Source organism: Eublepharis macularius, chromosome 8 (assembly GCF_028583425.1).
Source record: "Eublepharis macularius isolate TG4126 chromosome 8, MPM_Emac_v1.0, whole genome shotgun sequence".
In the NCBI taxonomy this organism is placed as follows: domain Eukaryota; kingdom Metazoa; phylum Chordata; class Lepidosauria; order Squamata; family Eublepharidae; genus Eublepharis; species Eublepharis macularius.
Genome location: NC_072797.1, coordinates 134,253,469 through 134,265,937, shown reverse-complemented (window position 1 = coordinate 134,265,937; position 12,469 = coordinate 134,253,469). Strand labels below are relative to the sequence as shown.

The following is a 12,469-nucleotide window of genomic DNA, read 5'->3' as shown; positions in this document are numbered from 1 at the left end:
TATTGTGGAGAGAGAGATGCCCAGACAGAGAAAGGAAATCAGCCGTGCCTAATGTGGCTGCAATTGTCATGACTGACTGTACCCATCCCGTCATGCCAATGATTTGGCTGTCAAGTGTATGCTGTATTCTGTCAGGAGTAACTCCATTTTGTATGCCTGGAGATCTCTTTGTTGCTAACATTCCAGTAAGTTCTCACCCGTTCCCAGGGGGCTGGGCGTTTACCAGTTTCAAGCTTCCTGCGGGTGCTATGCCTACTCTCTCTCTCTCTCTCTCTCTGTGCAGCTTGATAACCCAAATATGCAGACTGTTCTCACAGATCAAACCTGTTTGGAAGATGGGAGGGGGGATGGAACAGAGGGCAGAAGAGGGATGTAATTTTCCTATGTAGTCATTCTGGTCAACTTTCTACTAGAACTGCCTAGGGGCTTACCTTGCTCCTAAGTAGACCTTTGGATCTGATTATGGAAAGAACTGATTTCTGGATAAGAGTCATTTAACCAAGAACCAGTGTCTCGTTACAATGAACCAGGGATCTGTCCGCTGTGGTCTTTCGTCCAGAGCCTGACAGCAATCATGTCTCTCGATGAGAGCAAAGATTTCCAGTGGCTTTGCTGCAGGTGACTGATGTTTGCAAGTGCAATTGTTGGTTCCTGTACTGTAAAAAGCCCTCTTCTAAAATCCTCTACACTTGCTCTGGGCCCAAGGACAAGCCTGGGACCCTCCTCCCCATTAATACGCCAGAGGGGTGTGCAGCACTTTCCCACTTGCGGGCTGGGAAACCATCCAGTAGGAATGGCCCAAGTGGCTGACCTCGCCAATACGGCCATGTCATTCGTGTATGCTGAGGTGCAAGGGAATCACACCATAAATAGGCAATGCCGCCATCACCACGGATGAGTCTGTGTCACTGAGACGACTGAACATCCTGACATTGTCAGAAGATGTAAACTTGGCGGAGCGTCTTAAAAAGGGAAAGGTTATTATGAGCTCACAGCAAGCTAGGAGGGCGCCAACTGGGCAGGAACTTGTTTTAAAGGGTACCCTGAAGTGGAGTAAATTCATCCATCGTTATGCTCTCAACGTACAGATCACGTTGTTATTTGAGCCAAGTTCTGACTATCCCTCAAGATTTTAAACATTAAAACTGTTTTTCTTTAAGTGGAACAAAAATAGCCTGTTATTTTAAGGCCAAAAATCAAACCTAACTGTTCTTTGTTTATAAGCACACATTCCTTGGCAGGCAGTAAATGTTGCTCCATTCCCCTTCTTTGTTAATTGCTCTCCTTTTTCTATAGTCAAAGCAAAAACATGCTAAGCAAACTCAGCGTAGGACTGGATTTAATTAACTTATTTTCATTTGAAATTATTGAAACTATTACTTTGCTTACACTCATTTAGGGAAGTTCAACAAATTTATCCTGTTAATAAAAGAAATTCCTTGATACCTTGGGTGCAAATTTAATTAACACAATTTGCACTGGAAGTGGGAGAAGATTCATTACATGATGGAGGGATCCATCAAGCAAGATACAATACATAAAACATTTAAACAAATATTCTATGTATGACTATTTCCCCTTATATCAGACAACTACTTTATTTTAAGATCCTAACTTAAAATGAGCTCAAAACCTCAGGAAAAAAACAGTATAAGAATATTTTCAAAAGTGACCTTACAATCAACATTTGATCTGGAACACGGAGGTTTGTTTATGCAGGTAGAAAGCTGGAAACAGTCATTTTTCAATGTTTCTTGCGAGAACTGGCCTAAGAGTTTAACAGCATCTCAAGTTATTCTCAAGTTATTCTCAGTGCTGGAGATACGAACATATTAAGCTCTTTTTCTCAAATGCAACTATAGTTACTCTGTTCTGCCATCAGGGTGTTTACATAGCATCTTCTGGGCATCAGATGTGAACTGGAGCCTCCTGCACTGCTTATTAAGTGAGAATATTTTGAGTCACAAGTGAAATAAAAATCTTTCAGCATTCATGTTGCAATACAAAGGTCTGCGAGTCATTCAGGTAGTACTAATCAGGGATTCCCCAGTAAAAGTGACTGGTTACCAATTTACATAGTTGCAATTTGAACTTCTTCCCAGACTGATTCTATAGGTAGCAAGGTTCCTATCTCATTGCTTTAGAATATCCCCCAGTCCTAAATTAGAATTTTGCTAAACAGGCTTTGGAAAAGATCCTTTATGGTGGTATGCTAAATTGGGCCTTGGTAGCATAGGGGAGCTCTCATATAATTGTATTATCACGTTTAGATTCAACCCAGATCAACAAAAAATCCACAGCTTCCAGAAATCAATATCCATGAAGCATATCAGCCCTTAGTTAAAAAGTTGCCATGCAATGTTTTTGTAAAATTGCTTGCAAGTACCACATCTAATAGAGGGGATGGTAAAAGCAAATTCAAGATACAGCCTGTTATGACCCCCTTTCTGTTCTTAGTTAGATTTTGTCTTTACCCTCCTCTTCTTACACCCTCTGGGTAGATTGCTGCCATCAGGAATTATATTCCAAAATAGTTAACTTAAATTTCCCCCTTTAATAACATGCCCAAGCATCAGGCTCCTTTATGGGACTATGTGGCCCTGAGGAAAGGAATGGGATATAGAAATAACAGATACTCTGGGATTTAAAAAAAACCAAAATAAACTTTTACTTTTACAAGAAGCGTATCGGCTTCACTCTAGTACTTAAGCTTGATGGTTTCAAAGATAGTTCTCAGTTCTTAGAAGTTTCCTCACATAGGCACAGTCACACAGATATACATAAACTTTCTCTCTCAGGCGCACACACAGTTTGTCTGCTTCATATAGAATGAACGTTCTCTCACAGACACTCAGGCTTCCACACAGGTTGCCTAACTGAACTAGAATCAATATTTCTCTCAGAAATGCAAAGACACCTTCAGGCTGCACACAGCTTGCCTGCTTTGCCTAGACTCAGTATTTCTCTCAGAAACACACAGTTCAGGCTTCACACAGATTGCCTGACTGAACTAGAATGAGAATCCCCTCAGGCTTCCAAACAGTTTGTCTGCTTTGCCCAGACTGAATCTTTTCTCTCTGCTCAGTAACTAAAAACAGCAGTTCACTCCGGCCAGTCTCAGTCATCAACCAATCAACTCACTCGCTCATTCATCCCTCTCTTTCACTTCCACTCTTCATCTGTACCACACCAAGCATTTAAAGACACACACACACACACACACTTAAAATCATTACACAGCCTTTCCTATCTTGGATTTCTTGGAAAAGGTGGCAAAAACGCCATCAAGTCACAGCTGACATATGGTGACCCCACCCTCCCACCCCCGCACAGGGTTTTCATGGCAAGAGAAAGACAGAGGGGATTTGCCATTGCCTGCCTCTGTACAGCAACCCTGGACTTCCTTGGTGGTCTCACATCCAAGTACTGACCAGGCCATACCTTGCTTAGCTTCCAAGATCTGATGAGACTGGGCTAGCCTGGGCCATCCAGGTGACGCCCACAAATATAATTTCTGCAGAACTCAAATGTCACAGGCTTACTGGCAGGAGGATTGCAACTGCTGTGCAATGTCAGTTGTTTTAGATCGCCTGATAACCTGGGGACCAGACTTTTGGCAGGGCCAAAGCCGACTACAGAGACAATATCAATGTGACCATGATCAGCTTGTAAGCATGGAGTTCAACTTTCCAGGATGAAAAACCCGACAGCAGCTCCTCCAAGTGTGAGGGGCCTCTCAGGGGGCTTTATGTCATCTGAAGCATCCTATTTTTTCCCAGATGGGGTCATCTACAAGATTGGCAACAGCCAATGCCACCTACTACAGGGAAGTGGATGTCCAAAAACAGGGGATGAGGATGGATTTGGCCACCACTCAGCTCGGATGAAAAGAAATCTTTGTTGAGAAAGTCACCACAATTTACCTGCAAACCATAAATGAAAGGCACCTCGGTATCTGTTTTAAGAGAATTCTGTGACAACATTACAGACAGCAAGATTTGAATTTTATTTCTGTCCACTGTTTCCAACTTTCCAGTTTTACCACGGAGCAAGGTATCTGTAGAAGAAAGGTTATCTGCTAATTTCTTAAACAGCGTTTAAATAATGGATCTTACCAGAACTTCAGGGATCACTACAGCAGTTAGCGGCTTGTCATTAACTGTGGTATCTTTAGCTAGCATATACAGTCTTTCAGCTTCACTAAAACATGAAATTTTTAGTACGACAGCACCTGAAACAAAAAGATTACAGATTATTTTTAATTGTTTAATATGAAATACAAAGATTAAAATGTGACATACAAATATGACATAGCATCTTTGTCCCAGTACCAAGGATGTAATAAAAACTCTATTGACATACAACTCAACTGTAAGTTAAAATTAATTTTGAACTCTCCTACAGAGAGAAGCTCATTGAATGCTATGGTTGCAAACAGAACAAATTTATTTCTGGTATGCAAAATAGGCATAATCCTTTCAACGTACCTTCTTCTTTTCTCAACAGCGCTCTACCTAAAGAGCTCTTGATACACGTCTCAATCTTTTCTGCACGCATCAGCTCACGAATTATCAGAGCAAAAAGCAGTTAAAGTCAAAACAGTTTCAAGCCAGGAAGTCATATACTGTTGCATATAAACTCAGTATATGAGGGAAGAATAAGTATTTGGCAAACTCTAACAGTGCACTTAACATGTGTGTGTGCCCCTCCCCACTCAAGAGGATACCTCTACTAGAGACTGAATTGTTTTCCAAAATCTAGGAAATGCATTTGCTTTTCCTTAGCAATATAAAGTCCACATGCAACAAACTAAGGATTGGTTTTGGAACTTGATACATTTTCTCACTGGTCAAAAGATGACATTTTCTGAATTTTGACCATTCAGAAAATGAGACATTTCCGAGACAAATTATGCATAGCTTTTGGAGGCAGGATGTGGATTAGAGATAGCACAAATATTTTTGGTTTTGACAGAGAGATGAATATTCCAGAAAAGTTTGCTCAGGGCCTGAATAGGCTTCGGTTGCTACTCAGGGAGGGGTTGCCCAACTTCAGCTTTTAGGTAAAAGTCAATGGCTTGGACTAGGACCAAGGTAGGAAACTTTAATTGTAGGGGCACTATTCCCCACCCAAGGTGATAAGACAGAGCTGCAGCTCCATCCGCACCAGAGAAGACCATCCAAGATACCAACTCCTTGCTCCTAGAACCTTTTCCTGCCTGGTTCCATTTGTCCGTGGTACAGCAGTGACCAAGAAAGGTCTGCTACTGAAGTCTGTATGGGAAGGGAAGGCTGATGAATCCTCCCTAGACAGAAAGGCTGGTTTAGACCTTATTCTCTTCCCCATGACTTCTCTATGTGGTAAGATCAGGAGCAATCCTCAGCCCCTCGTGCTTTCTTCTTCCCCGTGCATCTGTCATCCCTTCACTATGCATAGAAGAGAATGTCTGAACTGTGAGATCCCACAAATATTCAAATGTAGCATCTTCCCTAACCCTGAATACTGAAATGGCTGGAAAAAGAAATTTCAGTGTTGCAGCTTGAATTTCATTGAGACAACAGGAAAAACCTCCCTGTTTAGAAACTGATTTCCATGTGAAGTAAAGGGCACAAGGAATAAACACATGAGCCACAGAATTACTACTGATCACACCCCATTTTGAGTGGAGGGAAACAACAATAAAGGATAGTACTTTGTAATCTTGTACTCCTTTACCCAGCCAAACTGCTATTCCTTAAGCCAGCCCAATCAATAGATTTACACTATAACTCTATATTCTATATAGCATACCAAAGCAGATTACAAAGCTTACCAAACCCCATTTAAACTGCTATATTCTTACCTTGAGATGAATATACATGACTCACAGAAACTAAATTTGCTGGAAAGGTTGGAAAAAAAACCCAAAAGTTACTTTTTAAGAGTAGCATGTAAAGATTTCCTTTTTTCAAATCAAAACAACAACTGTACACAAGCTAAATAAAGCTTAAGAAATTAAATACTGTCCCATTTGACAAATATGTTGAGAGACCTGTTTATTGGAAAGCATGTGACTTCTAAACACAGATTTCCCATGGATTTTAAGCTAAAAGCTTCAAGATGCCAAATAAGATCAACTGGTTGAAGAGCAAAACAACAAAGCTGATGGAATACATTAACTAGACTAGTAAAATTGCTTAAACTACAAATTAACCTTAACTTAAATTGCCATAACAAACACAGCGTGGGTGGGATTTCAAAGAGCTACAGACTTGAGGACTCTTCTCCCTTCCATGTTAATTGTTGAAAAGAAAAGAATGAACGGGGACAGGGCCTAAGAGGGCCTAATGTATAGGGCGTACAATAACTAAAAAGTTAATCATTTCAGTAGCATTTCCTACACATAGTACTGTGCTTTGGTAAATTCTGAAGGCAAACTACTTAAACGTTATATAAATTTTAAAATACTCTGGAAAATGTTAACAAAATGTTAGTCTGAGAAATACTTTGAAAGCATTTCATAAATTAAAATACTGCATTGTGCACGGTGAAACAGAAGCGGTGACGGCATTTGACTTACTTTTGATAGTTAATTCATCTTTGAGGATGTTTGTGTATTCTGCAGCAGCGAGATGTGGTGGCAGGCCACCCACAAACAATTGCACCTGCACAACAGACTTATTGTTCTCTTCAATGTAAAATCTTGTTTGGTTCATTTGGCGTATTGAAGTCTGTAAAACCAAAAAGAAAAAAAGGCCTGAGAATTCACCACATTATAAACCCATCAGGTTTCAGAGACAACACTGGCTTCCATATGCAGGAACTGGCTAATAATTACTAAAACCACCGTTTTCTTACATAGGGTTCCCCTTTCCTTTCATTTGGGCTTGCTTGCTTGTTCTCGTTTTAGGCTAATGTAAGCAAAAGCTTTCAAGATTATTAGTGCAAATAACAAAGCGCCACTGTTATAAAAATCTAGATTAAATGTCATGGAACTCAAAATTCCATACCAAAAGTACACTACCCGAAGTAAATATACATATTTATTTTTAGCATAGTTTAGTTACTTCAGAGGTAGGACAGAGACTGGTTCTGGAGAGGATGCGGAAGATAGTTCAGTCTAGCCCTGGCCAAATCTTCCTTGTTTGAAAAAGCCTCTTACCAAACAGCCACCATCTGGAGCACTGGATAGCGACCAGGAGGGAGATAGAGGCCCCCCTCCCCACAAGAATTTGGAATGTCATGAACACCATGCAGACGTAAGCAGTTAAGAGAATAGTATTGGATAGAACCTCGAACCACGAGAAAACAGTGGAATATGTACAGAGCATTAGATTTCTACTAAATAGCCATCTAGGGTTTTTCTGCACCAGGTTTTTGCTTCAGCTTGGTTCCTTAGCCACATCAGTCCTGTCCCCTGACAGTTGCTCTATCATTGATTTGTTCCCAAATTTCCCCTCTTTTTTTCCCAAACCACCACAAAAGTCTTAGGGGAAAACTGGAAGAAAAACTGGGAGAATAATGAGTTGACCTGCAAATGATACTGTGTGTAAAGGACGGGAGAAACTGATGCAGTTAAGAAGCCAAGCTGGAATAAAGACTCGGTACAGAGAAGCCCCTGGTATGCACCAACAACCCCTCACTAGTTTCAACAGCATCCATAAAAGAAGCCTACAAATAGGCTTGGATTCCTGGGGTGGAGATAAAAAATTCCCAGGGAGGGACTATGGCTTAGTGGAAGAGCCTGTTTTGAATATGCAGAAGGTTCATTCTCAGCATCTCCAGTTAAAAGGCCAGGCAACAAGGTGATGTGAAAGACCTCTGACTCAGCATAAGACAGTTCCACGTGTGTGTCCCAGAGCTCCCCAGCCTTACCTTCCAATGCCAACTCAGCCGTTTCCTGGAAAGTCCCCACCTTCTACACCCTCACTCCCTCCGCACTTCACTTTCCCATGACATCATGTCAAATCTTTACTTGCCATCCCAGTTCCTTTATACTTTTGAAGAGAAAGGAGAATAAGGAAAGCTTTCTGAAGTTGGATGCTAAAAGCCCTTCTTCAACCTCTCACAAGTTTTAGCTATATATTTTTGAGTTCTGCTAATGACAAAGATCTTACTTTTATATAAAAGTTCAAAGCTAGGCATGATGAATCAGATCAGATCATTGGGGTAGAGTACTGATTTTCCCCCTGAAAATTTTCTCTGCCAGAGGAGAAAAATGACAGGTGTCCTGTGTAGTTTTCAATGCAGTATGAACAGCTTCTAGGGACTGGGGAAAAGAGAGATTTCGGCCATTTCCACACGTCCTTAAAGGGATGGCCCACTCACTGACCGTTGCCGTCTTTCCTCCTTCACTCCCCATGTCTCTGATTTCAAAACGGTGGCAGGCTGTTTGGCTTCTGTTTTGTCGATGCGTTTTCGGGGATTGCGGGAAACTGCATTCTCAGAAAAGGCTCCGAAAAAACGGAAGACAAACAGACCGCTACGGTTTTGAAATCAGAGATGTGTAGAGTGAAGGGGGAAAGCTGGCAGTGTTTGATGACTGGGTTGTCCCTTAAAGGACGTGTAGAAACAGCCTGTGCTTTTCCAATGGCACAATCCCAGCCAGATTCAGGACTTGCACAACCCCAAAATATTTTTGATCTCCTGCATCAGTTCTACTTTGGCCTCCAGGCTGCAAAAGATGCTCGTTTTGCAAGGGCCATGTGGCAGGAAGCTGTAGCATGTGATAGTTTCCGAAAATGGAGAAGCCAGAGCTAGAGAGTGACTTGCTGTTTTGTTAGAGGAAAGAAATAAAAAGTCAGAAGAGAGTTCTTTTTCCTTGCAAAAAACAAATAGGGCAGCAAAATGCAAAGCTTGCACAAGCAACAATAACTCCAACTGCCAGCAGTATGGAAAAGGCTGAAATGGGAAGCCACATGCTCAGCTTTGGAGACTGTAGCTATTACATTTGCTGGAATGATTCTTTCCATGCACATTGCCTGTTTAAGAGGCAAAACTTTGCATCTACCCAAGTTGGCTTTCATAATTCTCCTCTCCACTGTTTTATTCTTTCTTCTATTTTATGTCCACATCAACCCTGTGAGGTAGGTTAGTCTTAGTGTGCGGGACAGGCCTAAAGTCACCCAGCAAGCTTTCTTGGCAGAGTAGGGATTCGAACCTGGTTCTCCCAGATCCTAGACTGACATTCTAACCACTACACTTCTTTGAACACCATTTTTTAATAAATCTGCTTCTAGCCTGTGAATTATTTAGACATTTTAAGGTACTCAATGTTTTATGCTCTGGAGGAGTTTTTAATAGTTTATTACTGGAAAAAAAATGTTATTAGCCAGTACCTGGTTAACTGGACAGCTCATTTAACCAGAATGCCAGTGACCCACTTCGCACTGCTGCCTTCTCACCACTGCTGAGTCACATGCCACCAATTGAGTCACGGAGGTAGGACGGTGGCAAGGGGACAGCAGCACCAAGCAAATGACATTGGAGGCGCTTGGACACGTCTGCTTTGCTCGTCTGTCCTTGCACGACTGAGTATAAGTTTGTTTAGTGGCATATTTGGTTAACTGGTATCCTCCATTCCTGACAGATGCTAGTTAACAAAGCGTTTGCTGTTAATTGTTAACAACTGTTACAGTGCTTTATGCTTTTACTATGTTTTACTTTGGTAGCAGCTTAATTTGCACAGAATTTTTCTAAATAAATAAATAAGAGGGACTGGCTAAATTTTAAAGTGACATCATGAGTCATCATGACCACAAAGGAGTACACACACTTAACTAAGGGTGTCTATTCAAAAGCCAACATGCTTGAGTCTGTATTTCCTCACAGTTTTTTAAAAAATAGGAGTCAGAAGTGTGATCAAAACCTAAAAATATGCTAAGTGAAGTAATAGCACTTCCTTACTTGTTTACCTTTCTTATGTCTTGAAATCTGTTGAGAATCAGTTCATGATCATCCAGCACCATTCGCTGAACTATGGGAAGCAAAAACAACTCTAATGTGGTTCTTTTTTAATTAAAACCACTCCACAGATCTCATTAATACACCCCGAACTGCAAATCTGAATGCTAATTTATTAAGTTCATTTAAGTTTCCAAGAAATAAATGAAAACAGAAATGGCAACTTTAAAATATATTAAAAACCAAAAATCTAGAGGCTTTTCAATGAAAGCAAGAACTACTATTAAACTGCAGAGATATTTTGTAAGAATGAAATGTGTCAAAGAATTACCTTGCCTGCAACCCATTAGTACTTCCACCAACCTGAAGTTTTGTGGGCATTCCGACTGCCAAAAGACAAACAAATTCAAACATAATTTTAGTAAATTATTTACTGTCTCCTTGATATTTACCTTGCTTTTCTACCCAACAAAGACCAAAGCAGTTTATATCATTCTCCTCTCCGTCATTTTTTCCTCACCACAGCCCTGGGAGGTTAGGCAGAGAGAGGGTGACTCAGCCCAAGGTCACCCGGCGAGCTACCATGGCAGAGTGGGGGATTCAAACCACGGCCTCCTAGATTCTACTCTGACACTCTAACCACTACACATGCTGGTTCACCAGCATGCAAACTTCTAAAGCTTTGTAGCCTTTGTGTTTTAATAGCTAAGGGTTGTTAAATAAGTAGTAGTAAACAAAAAAGATACGTCCCTTTGATCCCATCTGTTCCTTTTATATTATTCTTTTATCTTCCATCCAAAATAGTGAAAATCTGACACTGTATAACTATAAAGCAACACAGTAAATTGCCATCTTCAATTATATTTTTAATACATTTCTAGACATGTAAAATTTCTGGAAACTTGAAGCCACTGAAATAAACAGAAATGTTGGGGAAAGTTGAAAATATATTCAATACTTTCTTTTCCAACTTACATTTATCTTTCTGCTTTAACAACATTAAATGCATCACTTATAAGTTAGCATATTAAACTATACTATTTGCCACATGATTTAAAAACTTAAAAATGTGAATCCTTTGGTTTTTTACAAGCAAAATTAGGGATATAGTCAACATTTGAAAGAGAAAGCTGCAAACTATGCTACTCGATGCTACTTTAGCATATACTTCTGCGTTTTAACGGTTACTAAAGAACAACGTCACAATCCACATGCAAAAGAACACAAAATCACTTGAAGATAATAATACCCTCTAGGTGAAGAAAAGCACCTAGATGCGCGTGCTGATATACATAGGAATCATCACTGACTAATGGAATAGATTATCTTATATAAACATCTTCATACTACATTCTGTGCGAAGTTGTTCAAATTCCTACCCATCCTTGGCCTGACGGTGGAGGACTTGAAGCAGATGAACCAACATGTAGCAAGCCCACAGATATATTACTTCATTCAGATTTAAATAATATAATTACATACAGACTAAATGGGGGAATAAACTGGAGAAAAAAATATCCATATGATACCTGATATCCAAGTAATGGGAGAACTTCTTTTATTACTATCTGGGTACTGCTTTCTTTTTTTATTCGTATTGAGACACAGGCCATTCCAACCCTAAATGGAAAAAAATCATTTATTTGAGGTGGAGAGGGGTCAGAAGAATATTAACAGGGAATTCCTAAAGATATGTACATGGTATTTGCAGAAAAAGGAGTGTTCACTAAACTGCATGAAGTTCTCTGCTGGTCAAGTTTACTAATTCTTCTCCTCCTTAAAACCTATGATTTGAACAGCTGACTGCAGCAGATCTGATGTTTAAACCTGATTTCCCTGCAAGTCTGAAGATACATACACACTCATACACACACAATTTTAAAGTAAAAGAATCTAAAATTCTTAGCATGACATTCTTAAATGGATACATCTTCAGAATTCACCATAACGTATTGTTGTTAAGTTTTAGATAATCATTGAAATATTCCTGTGCTACTTTTCTTCTTAGGCTTTAGGCATACAAACATTTAAATTAATAGACAAAATGAACAAAATTCCAGTTCATTTCACTTTGAGGTTTTTTATACACACTGTCACGATCGTTCCCCTCATGCTCGCAGAACTTTCCCCTACTGTTTGCCTATTTCCCCTGAGTGCTATGATTTTTCCAAGCAGAAGTTAGCACTCCAGAGAGGCTCAGCTCCTTTTGCTAGCAGCCTTATGTTCAGGGACCATGGCTCAAGGCTAATGAAGCCTGAGCTCTGAGCTTGTGCTAAAGTGTGGAACCACATCTCCTCCTCCTCCTTAAAGACTAGCTCCTCCTAACTGGCAATTTCCCATAGAACAGGGAATGCAAAAACTGCCCATTAAAGTAGCAGCCCAATCTCAAGATGAGAGGCGGCTCCTTAGCCAGACCCTTTAAAAGCCTAGGCAACAGGAAATCCAGTGCACATTTTCCAAAGTGCATGCATAGGAGCATGGGACTGCCTGTGCAAGGAAAATCCAGCCTGGACATGGATGTAAGACCTCTGGAAGAGTGGATTTCCTAGTTGGTAGGCTGGTGGCAATGCTACCCAGCATACGGATG

At 40.4% G+C, this 12,469-nt stretch overlaps 1 protein-coding gene across 2 annotated transcripts in view; it reads right to left on the bottom strand.

The window, feature by feature from the left end:
- The window catches only part of DGKQ (diacylglycerol kinase theta), an 83,481-nt gene that overhangs the window by 18,372 nt on the left and 52,640 nt on the right, over positions 1-12,469 (bottom strand). For both annotated transcript variants that reach the window (XM_054986843.1, XM_054986844.1), the window contains 6 exons: positions 11,412-11,502; positions 10,214-10,268; positions 9,894-9,955; positions 6,560-6,710; positions 5,843-5,881; positions 4,116-4,231 (listed from right to left, as the gene is read on the bottom strand). In XM_054986843.1, coding sequence (XP_054842818.1) covers positions 4,116-4,231; positions 5,843-5,881; positions 6,560-6,710; positions 9,894-9,955; positions 10,214-10,268; positions 11,412-11,502 — 514 coding nt within the window. The remainder of the gene's footprint in view (positions 1-4,115; positions 4,232-5,842; positions 5,882-6,559; positions 6,711-9,893; positions 9,956-10,213; positions 10,269-11,411; positions 11,503-12,469) is intronic.